General features: G+C 40.8%; 1 protein-coding gene across 1 annotated transcript in view; it reads left to right on the forward strand.

Moving 5' to 3' along the window:
* Nucleotides 1–8,045: 8,045 nt before the first annotated feature.
* The window catches only part of LOC104963487 (FRAS1 related extracellular matrix 2), a 56,561-nt gene continuing 43,413 nt past the window's right edge, over nucleotides 8,046–21,193 (forward strand). The window contains 2 exon segments of the mRNA XM_010792083.1: nucleotides 8,046–13,020; nucleotides 15,699–15,788. Of these exon segments, the coding sequence (XP_010790385.1) occupies nucleotides 8,046–13,020; nucleotides 15,699–15,788 (5,065 nt within the window).

The raw sequence follows: 21,193 nt of genomic DNA on the forward strand, positions 1-21,193 counted from the left end.
TGCTTGCCTGCCTGCGAAGAACAGATAGAGGAATCAAGACCCACTCGCTCTAAAATGCTTTAGAAATCACTTGTTGAGAATGCTCCTTGACCTTCCATTAAATGCAGCCAATCTAAAATGAGATCTGGCCTGCCTCCACAGACACAGAGTAGATAAAACTAGCACTTTACAGGTCAGTGAGCCATATAAGGAAATGGGTAAACAGGGAATGGAACAAACAGCCCCCCTCTGACAGACCATCGTGCTCATTCTCACCTCATTCTCACACTTCTGTCACTCAAACACATGCAGAACGTGTATATGTAGGTGTGTGCCATAAAAATAAAGATACACTTGAACCTCAATCTTCATCTGCACACAGCAAGGTGAAATCACACCTCTGATAGATGTACAAAAGCCATGTGTGGCTTCACATCACGATTATTTAATTAGATGAATTATCTAATTCTGCCCCCTTCTGTCTTGAAATTAGTATGGCAGCTGAATGACACCCCCATGGAGGAGCATGTGTCTGATGCATGTTACTGTATTTCTTTCTTTGCTGAATTTTAACTAATTCATGTAGGTGGAGCATCCAGGATATTTAGACATCCTGCAATTTTCTCTAATTCAACAACGAGCAGGGAACACTCTGCATATCTCTGCCATGAGGAAGAGTCTTCATCTGAGCCTCTGATATCCTTCAAGCTAAAGTGAGACAGATAATGTGGCTTTAAAGCGACACTTTAGAGTTTTTTTTTTATCAAGTATTAAAATACACCAAAACCCAGATTGTATATTTCTATGTGATACGTACTGTATTTTTAAAGAGATGCTGTTCTCTTTCCCCTTCTAGTTATCTTGAATTCAAAGGCACTTTACAATCCATATTTAGATGTAAATCATAATTTTACCTTTGATATGTGGTTCTTATCTCAAATGAGAATTAGTATGAGGCTGATGTGAGTCAACAATAATTACACATCTTGTGGAAAAAAGGCCCCTACACATGCAAAATGATCCATTTAGGCTCCTTGATATCCAAAAGATGACTATTCAACTCACAGTCTGATGAGGTTGTGGGAAATTCCTTCTGCCTCTCTCCTTCTTACCCGTTACTGTTTGTCAGATCAGCTTTTCAAGTCTGTAGAATTATATATGTCACCCTTTGGATATGAAATGAATAATAATGTTTGCATCTCAAACCCCTCTTTTGTAAGAGTGCATAACTTCTTTCGGTGATTGAACTGTTCACCTTGGCCAGCATAGACTCTCTTTGGTAAGCCTGGATTCAAAAGCTCAAACCTTTACACATTTCCGTTCATAACAGATACTGTATGTCAAACTATAGCGTGATATATGCCAATGTACATAATCTGTATACTCGAATAATAAAAGTCAGAATGTATGTTTTGTTTGACAATGTGCTTTGCTGCTCTTTAAGTATTGGCCTATTGAATACTTAATGTTAGAGTTGGAGTCATATAATCCACGACAATATCCCAGTTTGCATTTAAAAAGGAGTGCTAACTTGAGCTTTGACCTACTTATTTACTGGATAGGTAAACACACAGCATCTGCCCTGTGTCTCAACAGCAAATGAAACTTTTAGAAAGTTGCCTACCCTATACAGTTTTTCTCATTCGAGTTAAGTGGGCTCCTAAATCTGTCGAGAAGGTCCTAAAGCTAATCTTTTATAATCCCCTCGTTCTTTGTATCTCTTCTCTCTCTCTGCACCAACTTTCTGTACCACTGTGTTTAAAGGGCTTGTGGGAGTATTAATAAACCACTTGGAGAGTGTGTTCTAAGGACACAACAGCCATAGGCTGATTTTAGCTTGTTTGTGCTACAGTATATCCATGAAGCTTGGTCAACACACAGAGAGAGCAAAGTCTCAGCCACTCTACTCTAAGAGCAGCAGCTTTTGTCTCAGCGACAGCAGGCTGAGAGTGAGACTGAGCTGAGTGCAGGGAGCTCTAAAACTCTCAACTCTGTCTTGCTTTGTTGTTTTCAGACATGCTGGCCGTGTGGCTTTTTTAAGCAACATCCATCATTTTCCACTTACATCAAGACTGAAATATTTGAACAACTGTTGGATCGATTGTACATTCATGAAAAATTCCTCTATTCATGCTGACATTATTGTTTTTTATGGAAATGTGTCAACAACTTTTAAATGGCAAACAATTAGCAATGGAATAAACTAATAACATCAGCCGGATATTTAATAAATATTACCAACAAATAATAGGAACATATATGTACCCTTAAACACGACTTCCAAAAGTTATTCTAAGCATTCGTCATAATGTGGCCTAGAGCCTACACATGTTTAGTCCCCCAAAAGTCAGAACATCTGATCTAACTTTAAACACTGTCTTCTGTAAACTACAGCTTTAAGTATTTTTGCACTATATGTCTGTGGGATATCATCCAGGGAATAAATATGTGCTCCTTTTGTTGGAGCCATGCTTTCTATCCCCAAATACTTCTAGAAATGTAACCTAGAAATGTCATGTCATGGCTCATTCTCTTTAAGCATTTCTAGCATTTATAAATTAATACAAAGGATTATGGCGCTGCATCGATTTAACACATGAAGTTCAGTTCACTCTAACATCTTATTTAGCCTCTTGAAACAGTTGTATTATGTCTTGCAATGCAAATTCAAAATGGTGAGTCTGTTTAATAAGATAAGATAAAAACATTAGCAGTCTTCTTTCTGTCACATAAGAAAAAGGTGAGAAGATATACACCTACAGTATTATGTGAGATGTCAAGGTGAAGACTCTCACTGAAGAGAGCTAAGTGTTTGAACATGTTTTTTGTCTAAGGTGCATCCACAGTATATCTTTCTTAACAACTTACATGCAAAAGATGCAAAACATGTGGTAACCGTCTCATTCAGTTTGAGCCAGCAAACATTTTAAGAGCCGTCTCATAATCTGTGGAAATAAATCACTGTTGCACAACACTAGCTTTTCCAAAAACATGATTTAGTTCTGATGTTGAATCCGTGTTTTACACTTGGTTGTCAAAACAAATTGATGTATGTCACCATCTGATAACCTTTAGCGCTTGACTTACCAGTTGGATCCTGGAATGCTGCTGCCGCTCTTCACCACCAGAGAGCAGTAGCCTATAAAAAAGTAATAACATATTTCTGTCCCTTATAGTTCAGATGGAAATCATGACTGCATTTGATTGATTTGCATTATTCAAATTCAGAGTGATGGAGTTGTTTCTTTTCTTTTTCTCAAATTGCTGAACTATTTTTGTTATGCCGTAGACAGCAGTTATTCTACAAGATACTCCTATAGCATTTATGGAGCCTTAGTTGCATCAACTGCGTCGTGATTAATTTTCTTCTCTTTTTCCACAGTAATACTTGGTCTCAGGAACATAAACAGCTTAATATCTTCTTCTCTGTGGGCCTTTTATTCTATTCTCTTTCTCTCCTCATCATCATCTCCTCTTCTTCATCTTTCTCCATATTTCACAATAACGTGAAAAGGCTGTATGAGTACTGTAACAAATGTTCACCTCCAACCAGCCACCATAGCTGACAATAACGGCAGCAAATTGACACTGCCTGCAAGGCTGAAGGCTGAGTGCTTTGTCTGACGTGTGATGGAGTGTGGCAGACTTGTTCCTTATTAGACTCATCACCTCTGTGAAATCACTTGAAATAGAGAGAAAATGTTCCATGATGGACGTGTCTCAAATCCAAACAGCCTGATAAAGTTTCAGGCACAAGCTGTAAACATGTCCTTAATGGCAAAAGGTTCAGCATAGAGGCTGCTCTGCATTTAAATTAAAAGCAAAGGGAAAGGTCTCAGCTATGTCTGGGAAGCACAAGGTTTAGCTAAAGTACAGCTTGTAGACCTGAAAGAGATTCAAAGCAGAGTGCTTTTCAAAAGCCAGAAATGGGAAAAGTGGTCCATTAAAGGAAATACCTTTTCTCACACTATTATATGAAAAATATTCAGATACAACTGATATTTACCCAATTCCCCTCCAAATCAAAATAGCAACCTTGTTCCCCTTGAAAGGCAAACGCCCACAGAAGCACTGTCATCTGTAATGTAAATGAGTGTGAGAGACGTTTCCCCAGTAAACATTTACTAGAATGGCACTTTGTGTAAACTCACACGGTCATTGTGTTGATGATTACAGAGCAGCGCCGGCACTGAGATGCCTGTTTGGAGAAAAGAGTCGAGTCCTCTGAATGCCTACTTTTTCACGACTGTAATATAGGAACAAAGACCGACCAGATGTGATTCTTTGTACGGTATTTACTTCCTTGTGTGAATGTATTTGTGCAGTGGTGAGGGGCTTCACATTACACTTGCTGACCCACACCAAAAGTAATTTCAGGTTGCCTCTGCAATGAGGTAAAATCAGTGCTTTTGCTTTTATGTGTGTGCTTCCCTCAAGAAGTAACTGGTTCTGTGTGGTTATGGAGATATTGAGGACAGAGCGGAGAGTGACAGGAGGCCGGCTCCTTTCATTGATGTTCAGTGTTGAAAGCATGAGAGTAACAGCTGTGTGATGTATATGCAGGAAGAAGTGGTGGAAAAAGCATTCAGATCCGGTACTTAAGTAAAAGTACTGAGAGCGCCATGGTAAAAGAAAAATACAAAGACTTTAAAAATGAAAAGCTTCTTTCAAAATGGTTATTTCAGTGAAAGTACAGGCTTTCAGTGAAACATACTTTATTATTAAAGAAAAAGGTGTACTCATTTTGATAAAATGGCAAACTTCAGAGGGTAATATTACTTTACTGGATTAATATGTAAGCTACATTTTAATGTTATAGCAAGTCAAGTTAAAGCTTATAATAACGCCTTTGCACCGGCCAGGTTAGTTTAAACAATACAACAACATCATATTTTAGGTAAACAAAGCAAACAACTATAGCTGTTAGAATACAGTGAGCAAAAAAGTGTTATTTATATCAGAACATTTGTGAAATAAACTATAACCTAGTATACAATTACACCACTCAATCTGTCACTGTGTGTATGCACATACATTTCCTTTTTTTGCATTATGAGTAAACACATTTGCATAATGTACATTATTCATTGGAGTTATGTTTTTTTATTTTAAAGTTTGAACAGCTGTGATGTTCCCTTAAAGCATGGAGTTCTCCTGTGACAATGAACAGTTAGCTTGAACCCTGATGGACATCTGCCAGAGCTTAATGTGAACTATGAGACACATCAGACGCAGAACACTCCCTCAGAAAAAGCATCCTGCATCCTTCCCCTGTCAAAGCGTTGTCAAAGCATCTCAGATTAAAGCTCCTTCTTGATTCTGTTGGGACAGAGGTGTGTGGGTGGTGTTTGTCTACAAACAAATTTCCTCAACAGAGAAAAGTCACATATTTACAGTGCTCATCATTGCATTCAGAATCTGCATTGCAGTAATTTGCGATTTGTGATGGCTTTGTAACAAAACAAACAATTTACAGATACTTATGTTCACAGGCCAAACAACAAAACTTACCATAAGAATGATACAAACGTAAAATATTGATTGAGATGAATCTACTCTGCCATGCTCCTGTTTCCTGAATAACAATGTGCACTATATTGCTGAATACTCATTTGGCCTTTTATGATGATTGTGGTCCAGCTCATCACAAAATGTCTATTCAAATAAATTAGCTCTTCTGATGGGAATGTTTTTGTCATTTCAGGCATGCACGCCAAGATGTTATGCAAATGCAACAATCTGATGGGTGCCTAACCCTCATACTGCCTAATTGCCTGAACATTTTTGAATCCTTCTCATACTCATATGCTCAATACCCTGAATCTCCATGTGTGGCCTTATCACAGCAGAGCAGCTGCTGGGCGGTAGGCACCCTACATCTTTACCTTATGAATATGTCATAAATCTGAGGCTGGACTTTGGAAAAGTCCCAGCGAGCTTGGCGTGTGATAGAGATTGACTGCCAAAGCCAAAGTTAAAGTGCAAATCATTCAGGTTGGAACAGACACATCAGGGAGTCAAAATAATAGGAATAAACAGGTGCTCATCATGACATCATAATGGAAAAAATGTTTTGTGGGAAACTAAGTTTGGAGCTTCAAGTTCCAGGTGAAAATGTTCACTAGTCTATCATTTTGTTGACCTAATAATGATCTTTACATCCATCCTTTGTTCCTCATCACTCCCTCTGTCTGCCATCCGACTTCAGCATCCAGTTTAATCAGCCAACATCACTTCTCGCAGTGCAGATCTAACACGCATGTATCTGAATCGTTAATCTCATGTACTGTAAAGTCATAACAAGAATGTTTTGGCACATATGTATGACAGCTGGAAAAGCCGGGGGTGCCAGGTACTTGAACTACTTCAAAATAACAAGGCACTGGGAACCCTCTAATCACCTGGCATTTTAAACGTGGGTGGTGTTGAGAACAAAATGCAGTCACAAGCAGTACTTCAAGGTTCAGGCTGTGTGGGGATTTTAAAGACTCAAGGCTGGCAGGTTTAAGAACAGTGTGGACGATTTCAATTATACATATTTGAACCTTATTACCAGTTTGCTGGGGTTTGCAAAATCCTTCAATAGGGTTTGGGCAAATGTATAAAATGTGCCTTGAACTTTTTTATGAACTAAAAAGTTCAGTGATTTGCACAAACTGCTAAATAAACTCACTTTATAATTGATAAATGGTAGCCATGCTTTTTATTGACTACAAAAGTTGCTCAAGCCACTGCAGATCTCTCTCCAGAAATCCTTTTATCAAATACAAAAACATTCAGCAACAATTTGAATGCAAGGGAGAATTGATCACATAAAAAAGCCAGTTTACCGAGCAAATGGAACGGATCGGGTTTATTCTTAAATGGCTTAGCCTTGACAACTTTCCAACTTGCTGTACAAATTTCCCCTGAGGACCACCAAGGACTAGCCTGATAGATTTTCTCCTGTCTCGAGAAGCAGTTTGCAGCATGTTTGGACCCTGTCAGCCAAATGTATTTTTCACATCCCAGCGCTTCTGTTTGTGGCAGTATTTTATTTATTTTTTGCATCATAGTTTACTGATCGACCCTGACAAGAACAGGGTCACTCTTTCTCTAGCTGACTGCAAAGAGAGTAGACTTTTTGCTTTTACACAAGGGAAGGTCCAGAGAACCACATTCAATTGCTAGTTTGCAAAAAGCTAAACATCAAATTAAACAGATGGATGAATGACAGCACAAATAGGAATTTAACAACCTAGACTTTCACTTCTATCAATTATTAACACATAAGCCTTTAGCAGGAAATGTGGAGATAGAATAACTGATGAGGGACATTAGAGAAGACTCATTAGCCAACAATGAGCACACTAATGACAACTTCCCTTTATTTAGGCAATAAAGCCTTCCTTGTCTCCTAATTATTACATGTAATCCATATATAAGCCATATGCAAAGACATAAAGTTAGTGGAGTTTTACACTTTCTTTTTCTTACATACTGTAGCATGAAACAATTGACAACATCTGCAGGCCCCCAAGTCACAATTTGTCTGAATTTCATCAGTGTGTCTGAATGTCCACAGATGACATAATTATATGATCTGAGCACTCATGCAATACTAAATAATATGCAATTTGTCTTCAGGGTAATATTGTCTTTAAACACCTCTACAGTATATCTTGCAGATTAGTCCTAATGGGAGCAATTTAGTAATGTCATGAATCTGTGAAATTCAGCCCATCTCCTAGGCACCACACACCATGTGAATGACAGCTGTACTGCCCATTGACGAAGGAGCTGAGGTAACAAGCCTTCAAAATCCTCCAATATGCGCAGAGGTGGGCGGCAGCTCCCTTACGCAGGCTCTCAAGTGTCTGAAGTTAAAACTCCTGTGCGCTATTCTCGCGGAGCATGTCGAGGGTCCGGACGGATAGATGCACGGGAGTATCCGTGTAGGCATCCAGCTGACTCCCGACACTTCGGGGATTTTTACCTTTTTCCAGTAAAAATAGACCTGGACGTCCTTAACATCACCTTTGCAAAGCGACTGTTTTCGGATGTTTTGGATCTCATCCTTCGCCACGATGATGTTCCACAGACTTCTTCTGTGCTTTTCAGTAACTGGACTTGTTTTCGCGGAGCCCGACAGCTCGGGATTATTTTACGCTCTGAGATCTGAACTGTCAGAAGATGCAATCTTAGTAGCGAACAACGGAATACGTGTGCCTTTCGGGAGATCGATCTTCATTGATCCCATCAATGATCTGGTGATTCAGACGCAGCCGGGAGACCGCTGCAGCATCACCGTCCTGGATAACGACCCACTCTCACAGAGACCGGGACATCTCTCACCCAAAAAGTTTCCGTGTGATTTCGGTCCCAATGAGGTGACATACTCCCACTACGGGTCGAGAAGTCCGGCTAAAGACAGAGTGAGGCTGCAGCTCAGGTATGATGCGCAAACCGAAACCGTTATTATCCCGTTCATGATGGAGGTGGAAGTAGTTTTTACGCAGCTAGAGTTACTCACCAAAAACATGCCTCTTACTGTTGATAACCTCAAAGCGATCAGCAATCCCATTGATAAAAAGATTTTAGAGTTTACTTATGACAGAGACTCTCATAAATGTGAAGTGACGTCCCTGTCAAGTGGCAGCGCTCTGCCTAGATATGGGAAGCTGATTGATGGGGGGAAACTTTCTAAAATGATGGACTGTGATGAATTCACTCAAGCTGACATCCGATATGAGCACACGTTTGACCGCAAATCCCCTAACAGAGATTATGTTCCCATGGTTGTAGAGCTGCACGATAAGGAAGGCAACTTGGTGAAACAGGAGTATTTCCACCTTATGATTCGCATTAAAGAGGGAGAAGAAAACACTCCCCCCAAACCCAGCTTTGTGTCCATGATGATGATGGAGATCAGCCAGTTTGTTATGACCGCCCTCACCCCTGATATGCTCGCTGCTGAAGATGCAGAGTCAGACCCAGATGAGCTTATTTTCAACATCACATCTCCCTTATCCTATGAGGAGGGCTACATAGTCAGCACTGATGACAGAAATCTTCCCATCACATCTTTTTACCAGAGAGACTTGCGTGATCTGAAAATAGCTTACAAGCCCCCCTCCCTGGACTCAGACACTGAGAGGATTTTCCAGCTTGAGTTTGAGGTGGTAGACACAGACGGGGCCATCTCTGACCCCTTTGCTTTTATGATAGTTGTGAAGCCGATGAACTCCTTAGCGCCTGTTGTGACACGTAACACTGGTCAGCTGCTGTACGAGGGGCAGTCTCGTCCTCTCTTCAATGCCCACAACTTGGAGATCAGCGATGAAGACAACCTGGACACTGTCACCATCACAGTGGTGGATGGGCTACGGCACGGGGACCTCATGGTGCTGGGCTCTCAGAGGCAGCTGTTCACACCTGCTGACCTTACAACAGGGGTCGTTGTTTACCAGCACGATGGGAGCGACACATACAGTGACAACATAGTCTTTAAGATGTCAGATGGTAAAAACGAAGTAGAATTCCTTTTCCCCATAACAATCGTTCCCACTGATGACGAGCCACCTATTATAAATGCCAACACCGGCGTGGTGCTATTCAAAAACCAGATGATGCCTATTTCTCCCCTCATGCTCAGCGCTGCAGATATTGACTCTGAGGACTCAACTATTAAATTCACTATTGTCCCTCCCTTTTCTACTATTGGCACAGTGCTCTTAAGGCAGTCAGATGCCCCAGAGGACCCCTCCTCTTGGAAATTTAATGCAGAGGATGAAGTGTATGAGAAAGAGGTGCCAGAGTGGCTTCAGAAAGATATCACTGATGGGAAGTTGTTTTACAAGCACACTGGCCCTCACAACACATACACCGTTATGGATCAGTTTGTGTTTAAAGTTCAGGATGACAATGACCCCCCTAATGAGTCAGGGGAGAGTGTATTTATAATCCGGGTTTTACCCATAGATGACGTCCCCCCTGAGCTGTTCCCTGGCACCACACTGCAGATGACCGTACAGGAGTACAAGATCACTCATTTCAACAAAGATGTTCTGCGCTACACCGATTTGGACTCTGAGGATCGTGACCTCAAATATACAGTTATCCAGCCCCCAGTAGATACAGATGAAAATAACCCAGTTGTGTTCGGTTCTTTGGTTCTGACGGACAGCCCTGACACTGAAGTTACTGAGTTCACACAAGCCCAAATTAATCATCATAAGATTTCATACGGCCCCCCTGATATTGAGCTTGGAATAACAGCCCACGTTGTACAGTTTCGTTACACTGTTGAAGACACGGCTGGGAACAGCGTAGAAGGAACTTTCACTATCTACCTCCAGCCCGTAAACAACAAACCCCCAGAGATTACAAACACAGGCTTTACTGTGTCTGAACGTGGTATTCACATCATCAGTATTGCAGAGCTGGACACCACAGACCTCGACACAGACAGCAAAGACATCACCTTTACTCTTAGCCAGCCCCCTAAACACGGCCAAGTACAGGTTGCATTCACTGACCTAGAGAAAAAAGAGCTTTTCAGACTTGAAGATATCTCAGAGGGGAAGATATCATACATTCATGGCGGGGAGGAGACGACGAGCGATGAATTTCAGCTGGATGTCAGTGATGGGTTTCATGTTGTAACCGTGACGGTCAAAGTTAACGTAAGGCCTGTCGATGATGAAACTCCCAGCATCAGCCTGCCTGCGGGAACAATTGGCTCTCATATAGATGTGCTGGAAAACGGAGCCACAGAAATCACAACTAATGTAATTCAAGGCCGTGATGATGACACAGATGACCTCCAGCTGACCTTTATTGTGGAAGATCCTCCAATTATGGGTGAAATATTGGTTAAAGGAGTGCCTGCCAGTAGGTTTACACAAGCTGATATTATTAATGGTGTGGTTGTGTATGCACACACCAGTGGTGAAGTAGGTCTCTCCTCTCAGCTGGATGGCTTTAATTTGACTCTCACAGACATGTCTGATGATTGGACAGTGGGTGGCAATAAGGTCAACGGAGTTCAGGTCCGAGTCACTATCCTTCCCGTTGACAGCCAAGCCCCTGAGGTCGGAGTCGGAATTCAATTCAGTGTCATTGAAGGGGAGAAATATGCTATAGGCCCTGAGCACTTGAACGCTGATGATAATGACACTCCAACGGATGATATCCTTTGCACCATCATTGTCCAGCCTACTGTCGGCTATGTGGAAAATATTTCACCCGCTCCAGGCTCTGAAAAGTCCAGGTCAGGAACGGCTATCAGTGCTTTTACAATCAGAGACATCAGGGAGAGGAATATCTACTTTGTGCAGAGCATTCACAAAGGCGTAGAGCCAGTGGAAGACAGATTCACATTTAGGTGCTCTGATGGCATCAATTTCTCAGAGAACCATTTCTTACCAATTGTCATCATCCCTGCAAATGATGAAAAGCCTGAGATTTATTTGAGGGAGATAGTTGTGATGGAGGGCATGAACATTGTCATCGACACTCCGATTCTGAATGGGGCCGATGTGGATATTCCACCCGAGGAGCTGGTCTTCATCATTTCCAAACCTCCCAAACATGGTGCCATTTTAAACCAGCTGTCAACAGGGTCAGTTTTGGTGACTAATTTCACTTTAGAGCAGATTAGGGAGGCGTCAAGTATTATTTATGAGCACGATGACTCAGAGACAACAGAGGACAGCTTTGATATCACTCTGACTGATGGAAAGTACTCCGTGCAGAAGACAGCCACGGTAATGATAATTGCTGTGGATGACGAGACCCCCAGAATGCTTATCAACGACGGCCTGGAGGTTGAAATCGGGGAGGCCAAAGAGATCAACAGCAAAGTGCTCAAAGCAACCGATTTAGATTCATACGACAGTACTCTCACATTCATCATCAGGTTTGGGCCTGGGCAGGGCCTCCTGCAGAGGAAAATCCCATCTGGGTCTCTGGAGAACATCACGCTTGGCATGAATTTCACACAAGCTGAACTCGACGCAGGGCTTATTCTCTACACACACAATGGTCAGGAAGGCATTCGAGACTTGCTTAAGTTTGATGTCACAGATGGAATTAACCCACTTATTGATCGTTACTTCTACATCACTGTGGGGAGCATCGACATGGTGTTCCCTGATGTGGTCAGTAAAGGCGTGTCTCTGAGAGAAGGTGGCAGAGTGACTTTGACCACAGATCTACTCAGCACCACTGACCTCAACAGCCCCGATGAGAACTTAGTCTTCACCGTCACAAGGGCCCCCGTCAGAGGCCACCTGGAGTGTACAGATACTCCTGGGATGCCCATTGCATCTTTCACTCAGCTCCAGCTGGCTGGCAGTAAGGTTTACTACATCCACACGTCAGATGATGAGGTGAAAATGGACAGTTTTGAATTTGAAGTGACTGATGGCTTCAACCCTATTTTCAGAACATTCAGAGTCTCTATCGTGGATGTTGATAATAAGAAACCTGTTGTGACAGTTAATAATTTAGTTGTCACAGAAGGGCAAATTAAGCTGATTACACCATTCGAGCTCACAGCTGAGGACCAAGACACATCTGAGAAGCTGCTGAGATTCACCGTCACCCAGCTGCCTGTTCATGGCAAACTCCTCTACAACAAGTCCACACCCGTCACCGGCTTCACCAAACAAGACCTCAATGAAAACCTCATCAGCTACAAACATGACGGAACTGAATCCTCAGAGGACTCCTTCTCGTTTACAATCACCGATGGCACACACACAGACTTTTACATTTTCCCCGACACTGTGTTCGAGACTCGGCACCCTCAAACCATGAAAATCACCATTGTGGCCATCGACAACGGCGTCCCCCAGATCGTGGTGAATAAAGGTGCCCCCACTTTGAAGATTTTGTCCATTGGTCACCTGGGTTTCCCCCTCAGCTCCAAAGTACTGAGATCAGAGGACAGAGACAGCACCCCCGCCTCCCTGGTGTTCCACGTCACCACGCAGCCCAAACATGGATACATCATTAACCTGGGACAAGGGAACAACTCCATCAACACATTTAGTCAAGGTAAACAAACACCCACCAGTATTATAAAGTACAACCTTTGCATGAATATTGCATGTGGATTGCATAATCCAATTACAAGTTTTAGTACTGTGCATGAGTGATGTTCGTCATATAAATTAGATTTTCAAATGTAATTGTAAGTTCTGGTAAACAGAACAGAATTACCTTAAAGGTTATTCCTCTCTCAAAACGAATATGAAATAGCATTTATGTAATTTTGACATTTAAAAAAGGCCTTTTCCAACTCAAACATCTTTCATTCTTTTGAGTATCATAAGAGTGCTTATTTAACTTATTTGAATTTCAATCCAATAATTATATTCCCCTAAAGTGAAGTGATACTCACGTGATATTAAACTTCAGTAAGAAATACTTCACACAAAAATCATGTACGTTTCGATGAATGCTTCACACTGCCTACCAAATATTTTTAATTTATGGTGTAATAATTATTCATATGTATGACAAGTGCAGGCTTGGGATTCAATAGTTAATTTGAGGGCCTGATTTAGATGTGCCTTCCTCATCAAATCATAATTAGCAAAGTTAGAGGCTGATGTTTCGCAAAAATGTCTTGTAGACGGTTAGAGATGAATAATTTATTATTTCTGTCTCTGTGGGGAAATGTTCACATCTGATGTTCTCTACAGTGGTTTGTTAAATGAAGCAGGACAGAAGTAGAAGATCATGTGAAAAGGTCAGAGCATATCTTTTAGTGACAGGATGACATTTGAGTTTCAACACAGTCTCATCGTTTGACCAGGTCAGTTCAAGTTTGAAATCACTTATAGCAGTTGGTGAAACTTAAATATTCATATAAACCTGAAACCTCTCGACCAAATTGATTTCCGTGCACCACCAACATACATTCATATTCAGCGATATGCCACCTTAACTATGAATTTGAAAACCTTCATCTGCATGTCTGTTTATTGATAATGCTGACGGAATCAAGACAACAATGCCGCTGATTGAGGTTTAAAGCGATGCAATCATTGCAGTGGCTCACGCTGAGGCAATCATACAAACGAATAAGAAAATCCACCTGCTTGTATCAAAGCTTGGCATAAGCACAGACGGGGGCTGAAAACACAGAGTGAAAAAAGACCTCTTGAGTCTTTTGGGGATGGACCATTCTGCAAACCAATGTACGGCTGCAGTCTTTAAAAACGAAGGGCACCCATGAGACAAAGAGTTCGGCGAGAACGAGGAGCAAAAGGGCAGAAGAGGGGGCAGAGAGAGCAAGTAAAGTGGATGGGAGAGCAAAGGAGGCAGGAGGAAAGAGGGGAAGGGGGAGGTGTAGGTGGCATGAGAGAAATAAAGAATGAGGCAAGGGGCGTGAGAGAGTGAGTGCGAGAGAGCAAACAGGCTCGTCAGAGGAATCAGTCAGGTGAAAGAGACAATCCCTCGCTCTTTATTTACTCTTCCTATTTCCAGGGCACGTCCCATGAGGCTTTCTCTTTAAATATTTGATGAACAATGTGGCCCCGGTTCACAGTGTTGACTTCACATTTGCAAGGTCCTAAGGTTCAAGGCTGTGTCACAAAACTCAACAGAATACCCTTTTCTTGCCGCCCCCACAGTGCGATGACATTGAAAACAACATAATGCATACACGGAAAATAGTTATCCATTTTACAGAAGGGAATAAGGAGAGGCAGCTTTGACAGGAAGCCACCTAAGAGGTTTAAGATGCGCCCCAGCAAGGAGTCAGGGGTTTATACTTTTATGAACCTCCTCCCTCTGAAATATATTATTGAAGACGGTTGTTCGCAGAGGCCAAGCCCTTTCACAGTCTAGATGATTTTTCAGCACTATAATAGACGTTTCTGAAGAATGTTGGAGAAAAAGGAGTCAGAGAGTAACCCTGTAATTCGGAAAAGCCAACAAAGCAGCTGTGGAAGTGGAGGGGCCTGCTGCAATCCTGCTTTTAACATTCTTACCCAGATCTGTCATTAAACATCCACTGTCACCTGGTTTTTCCGCCGCTGTTGACAGAGAGCTGGCAGGTTCAGGATTTAATCGTTTTCTGTTGGTTTAGCTCGAGCTGTCTCACGTTTGAGGTTGCGGCCTTATCGTCCTGGGTTACAGATGCATGACTTTCAGAATGCTTTCTCTGTTGGAGAATTGTTCATGCTGAGTGCTGATAAGGAACATAATCAGTCTGATACTAGAAACCTGCTGTTACTGTAGCTGGTGTGCTGCTGAAGCGGGACAGCTTCCATCTTTTGAACAATTATTTGACAGAGCGAGTATTTGAACAAGCCACAAAGCAATAATTCAACTTCAAAGTGTGTTTGAGGCTATTTCTGTGTAGCCAGCGTGACACTTCACATGAAAGTTTTATTTTTAATCTTAAAATGCAAATTGTTTCATATATACATATTTGTTATCTTGACAAGGGCACTTGGATATACAATTTATAATTTGGACTTTGCTTTAAGTTTGGGCAAGGTTACACTTTGTATCATCTGTCAGTGACATAGTGTAGCTTCCAGTTTAAAATGCTAAATACGCTGACCTTCGTTTGCATGTCATTATTTACATCAAAACATTTTTTTTGTTTGCTTGTCATTTCCCTTCTTGTTTGTTTGTTGTTCTTCTTTGTCCGGTCACTGCTTTATAACCTGTTTTATAACCTGACACTCCAAAAAACTAAAGTCACTTTCCTGTTACAGCTGATATTGATGACCTGAAGATCTGCTATGTCTTACGGAATGAAGAAAATGTCACATCTGATGTCTTCCAGTTCTCCGTTGAGGATGACGGTAAGATTTTACAATTATTTTTCATTTGAATTCACCCACTTTGCTTCTGCACTGAGACTTTACATGGTAGGAGCAGAAAGGTCCGGAATTTTTTGCCAAATAACATTTTAACAAAATGTTGAAAGGTGCAAACTGGCTCAGGTGTTTAAACCTGTCATGTTTTTCATATGGTGAGGTCTCTCTAACCTTTAGACTCCTCTCTTCAGGTGACTCTTTATTTCTCCTCTTCTCTCCGAGTGTAGACACTTATTATCACGGTTCAGAGAATCTCACTTTCACAATTAAATAACAACTTTTAATGAGTCCAATTTTATAATTGGTTCCTGGAATTTTTCCAACAGTTCAGTAAAGAATATTTTGTATTCATAATGTTTTTTTATGAGTAATCACTGGACCAATGAAGCCTTTTCTATCAGCTTCAGATTCACAAGTTGACTGATATTTGCACCGACTTCCTTTCATTCACATTTTACTTATAAAGTGATCTACAATTCAGAGCATCAGTGCAGTTGGGGGTCACAAAATCAATCTTTCACAAATCTTAGAGCGACAGAAGCCCATTGTCTGTAACGTTGCTCTGCACATGATGCTGCATCATATAATATAACTGAAGAACTGATGAGGCTCACAGGTTTATTAAAGATCAAAGATAGGAAAGCATTTTTTTTAGGTGTCAAGATTTACACACATCACTCACTGTTTCATGATTTAACACGACTGCCGGTGTCATTTGTAAACATGGCTGAACAATATGTTGAGTAGCGTTACTGGAAAGGCTGATTTCTCCAAAAACATTTAGTAAAATATTAAAGATTTGGAAAGGAAGTGTTTTGTTGATCAGACCAAACTCTACCTTCAAATAGTATTTCAACAATTTGTCTACAGAGGGTTAGGACAACTCTAACATACAGTAGTGCAATGAGCACTTTCAGTAAGGAAAACAAATACCAACGTGCTAATTTGAGTTGCATAATGTCCGTGATTCACTTCCTGATTTATGCCTATAAAAAGGCCTCTTTAAATTCTATACATTTTGTTCTATATGTTCCCTTTTGCAATTTGCATGAAATTACAGTCGATTTACTCAGACGACAAACAATTAGGCAATCAGCAACCAGACCGGGAATGTCTAGATTTCATTTTAAAAGAATAGAATAAGCACAATTAATCTTTATATAGAACCTTCACATTGTGGTTAAGGTCGAATAATCATCAACTTATGGGCTTAGATTGTATCGGCTTCTGCCTTACTCAATAATTGAGTAGTGCGACAACCCAAAATCAAATGTTCTCTCCGTATTGCACAAGAACTATTTTTCTCTTTTTACATGTATAGGTCCAACGTGTAAGTGAACTAATGGTTTTGTGAATAAGGTTTAGACAAATTGTTCCTTCTGTGATGATTATGCACTTAGGGGAAAATGCTAATCGTAGAAGAACTCCCGCTCAGTTATGCACTTGAAAGGAGAAACATTGACTAATTGATTGCCTATGCTTCCGTAAAGTTCTTTTTTTCCTTCTATTTCCTCTGCTCTTTGCTTAAATAAAAAAGACCCACAGCTTTTTAAATGAACACTGAAGTACATGAGTCAATCAATGCGAACAGAATAGTGGATCCACTTGGACTTATTTTTCTCGCAGGAGAGTCGGTTTTAAAGATTTAGATTATAGAATTTGCAAAGGAAGGTTTAAACAACACATCATTAACATTTGATTAAAATGCAGATGTTGTGAATCACAGCAGCACATACAGCAAAGTGCTCTAAGTGTAAATGGACCCTTCTGTGTCTACAAGCCTTTGACTGGAAGTGAGCATTATATGTTACACTTAAATTCATGTAAGCAGGTTCATCAGAATCGGAATCAGAAATCCTTTATTAGTCCCACAGTGGGCACATTTACATTGTTACAGCAAAGGTATGCAATGATACAGAATATATTAATATATAGAAGAAAAGCACAAATTAGTTATTCTAGAATAAAAATAAAGACAAATAAGTAGGTAAGTACACATCCATGCATGGCTAAAAATGATGAGCAACTTCAGAACTTTTTGACATATGTAAAGTAAGGTAAGGGACATTATACAAATGTGTAAAGAAATCCACATATTGCTCAGTATTTCAGAAAAGTCTCAATATTGCACATTGCCTTTTTATTGCACAAGATCTCAATAGTCTGTATTGTGTGTGTATGTGTGTGTGGGGGGGAGGGTCTACCAGGGGCTGTGGTGGTTGTCAGTCTGACCACTGCAGGAAGGAAGGACCTGCGGTATCTCTCCGTGAGACACCACAGGTGAAGCAGCCTGTCGCATCTATATATATAAATACATATGATAAAGATGTGTTAAAGCCAGATGTATGCTGGAACACACTCACGCAAACAATCCCACACATGCATGCACAGCAGAGCTCTGAGGGGAAGCCGTAGGCTAAGGGGCGGTCATGCCTCCAGCACAAAGAGGTGTTTGATATTTAAGAGCCCAGCCAGCATTGTGGGTAATGAGAGCCTGGGGCGTCTGAGCTGGGCAGAGCTCCAAGGCAGCCACTGGTAATTACATGGCCCAATTACAAGCCCATCTAAGGCAGGAAGCTCCTTCTGTCACAGGTTAAGGCTCTCCGACATCACAATAGTTAGCTGTAATGGACTGCAACGTGGCTTGTTTCCAAGACTACTCTTCGACCGTGGGATGTTCAGATCACAGAGAAAATGTCAGAAGTCAACCTGATTAGAATGAGGAACATATGAACAATTTTGATAAAAAAATACTTAATTAAGTGAGGCCTGCTCTTCATCCTAATATTTACTGTTGGTAGATCTGACAATGTCAAAATTGTGTTCTTAAACAAATAAAACAAAGAAAGAAAGTAAATAATTTGATTCGAAAAGCTGGAACTGGAGAATGTTTGATATGTTTTACTAGTAAATAAACAAATTCAACAAACGATCAATCATCCCAATAGTTATCACAAAAAGGTGGCCATTGATTGTTCGAAATGAACGGACTTTGCAGATGTAATTGTTTAGTTCCTCAGAGAATCAGTTCATAAAAACGACATAAACAAACATTTTCACACTACCCTCTAGTATTACAGGTAGCTTTAGTTATGTTTGTCCAAATGTTGAGATATCTATTTAAAGGGCAATAAGACTGCTACTTATACAGCTAGAGGTATATTTTAGAACTGAATTCTCTTTTTCATAGTTACAATGGAAGAGATGCTTTATGTATTCTCACACAGAAAGATGTTTTCTGAGAACGAAGTACCTGCTGAATAAGATCAGCGTGCCTCTTCTCGACCTCTGCTCATCCTGGCAATTCTTCCTGTACGTTTCTTCTCCCACTGCAAACGAGGTTGACTCCTACAATAGATTCCTTTCATCCCCCTTCACCCCTCCTCGCACGTGAGCAACCCCGGCATACCACTGCTTTAACTAGAGTTACAATACATCCCCTTAAAAGATCCCCTGCAGCTCCTGTATCCCTATTTGTTTCCACCTTTCACGCGGCACACGGTATATACATTTGTTGGGCTTGCAAATATGTGTTGAATATAAAAAAACACTTTGCATAAAATGTCACTCACTTGTCGGTGGATCGCCGCATACTACGCTGCAAGGGCACTTTATTTCCAGTTTAGTTGTGCATGATGCCTTGCTGTTGATCTGTAATGTCACTGTGACTTTTTTCTCCTCTCTTTAAAAGTGCTTTTCCCACCCATGAAAGCAGTGGCAACACTTCAGATGACATGACCTCCTCATGCCGCCCTCTTCTCTGCTTGAATGATAAGCGTAGCAAATTATTTATAAGCATGCGGACCCTCTTTTTCCGATAGATGAAAGAAATCAGTCACTGAAAAAAGAAATAAATGAGTCCATTTCAAACTGCTTCCATAATTACTTTAAAACGTTAACTCAACAACTGAATGACAGAGTCTTATTACGAGTTGGCTCAGAAGTTTGAAGTCACCCACGAACACACCGAATGTGAACGGGATAATCTGGTTTTAGATTGCTGGATTTCATGGAATTAAAAAAAAGCTCGATTTAATTCATTTCCATTGAACCTTTCCTCAATCCTCTTGAAAGCATCTCACCTGTCTGGAAGGTGAAAGAATGGAAAACACACACAGGCACAGGCTTTAACTGTCGTCACGGCCACACATGGAGGTTAATCCCCTGACCTTTTTTATTGTTGTCAACCTGTCCAGCAAAGTTTAGTTATCAGGGCAGAAATGCAAGGTAATACATCAGCATGCGGCACAGACTTACACACACTAACACGTCCCCTGGCTTTAGGGGAGGATTCTCTTTATCTGTATGCGTTCAGGAATTTACTGTCACTCACTTCTCCAGAGGCCGAACTCTCCTATTTTCATCCTCTTCATCTCTCCTTTCTCACACTCGTAGTCTTAGATCTCGTTGGTTGTCTCCTATTATTTTACTCCTATAAACACCCTTTTGTCATTATATATTTGATTCTCTAGTGTCATTGTGGTCTGTCTCGCTGCCTATCAATGTCCTCTTTTTTCTCTCGACGCACAGTATTTTGCCATCCTGTCTCGCTGAGTTTAATCTCAAAGTATGCTTCAGTTTATTATGCCGAGTTTCGACTCTGTCTCAGGCATCAGGATTTGGTTTTACTGTCACACCCTTGCTGTTTTTTCCCGCTGCCTGTTCCCGCCTGCCGTGTTTGTCTGTCAGCCTTGGCGCTGATGGATCTCTCTGTTGTCGGATTACAGCACATTCTGCAGTTGCGAATGTCGCGCGCGATGATCTGCATCTCATTAGAGCGTTGAAATGAGACTGTGAGACTTGTTGAGGAGATTTTTTCGTCATGCTAATCGTCTTTGATTCTATGTCTCTATGCTTGACAGCCGACGCTCACCGTGTAAACACACAAGCATGACCAAACACCATCTAATCTCTAGAATAAACAAAAAGCTGCATATTTTTTACACTTATTCTTCAACTGAAATGTTCTCATTTACATTTTTACTATGAGAATAAATGTTTCAGGACTATACAGGACTGTCTCAGAAAATTAGAATATTGTGATAAAGTTCTTTATTTTCTGTAATGCAATTAAAAAAACAAAAATGTCATACATTCTGGATTCATTACAAATCAACTGAAATATTGCAAGCCTTTTATTATTTTAATATTGCTGATTATGGCATACAGCTTAAGAAAACTCAAAAATCCTATCTCAAAAAATTAGAATATCTATGAAAAAGTATACTAGTAGGGTGTTCAACGAATCACTTGAATCGTCTAATTAACTCGAAACACCTGTCAAGGGTTTCCTGAGCCTTTGAAAAACACTCAGCTTGGTTCAGTAAACGTAAAATCACAAGTATGGGGAAGACTGCTGATCTGACTGCTGTCCAGAGGTACCGCCATTG

This window comes from Notothenia coriiceps, unplaced genomic scaffold (assembly GCF_000735185.1).
Source record: "Notothenia coriiceps isolate Sejong01 unplaced genomic scaffold, NC01 NC01_scaffold00036301, whole genome shotgun sequence".
Classification (NCBI taxonomy): Eukaryota; Metazoa; Chordata; class Actinopteri; order Perciformes; family Nototheniidae; genus Notothenia; species Notothenia coriiceps.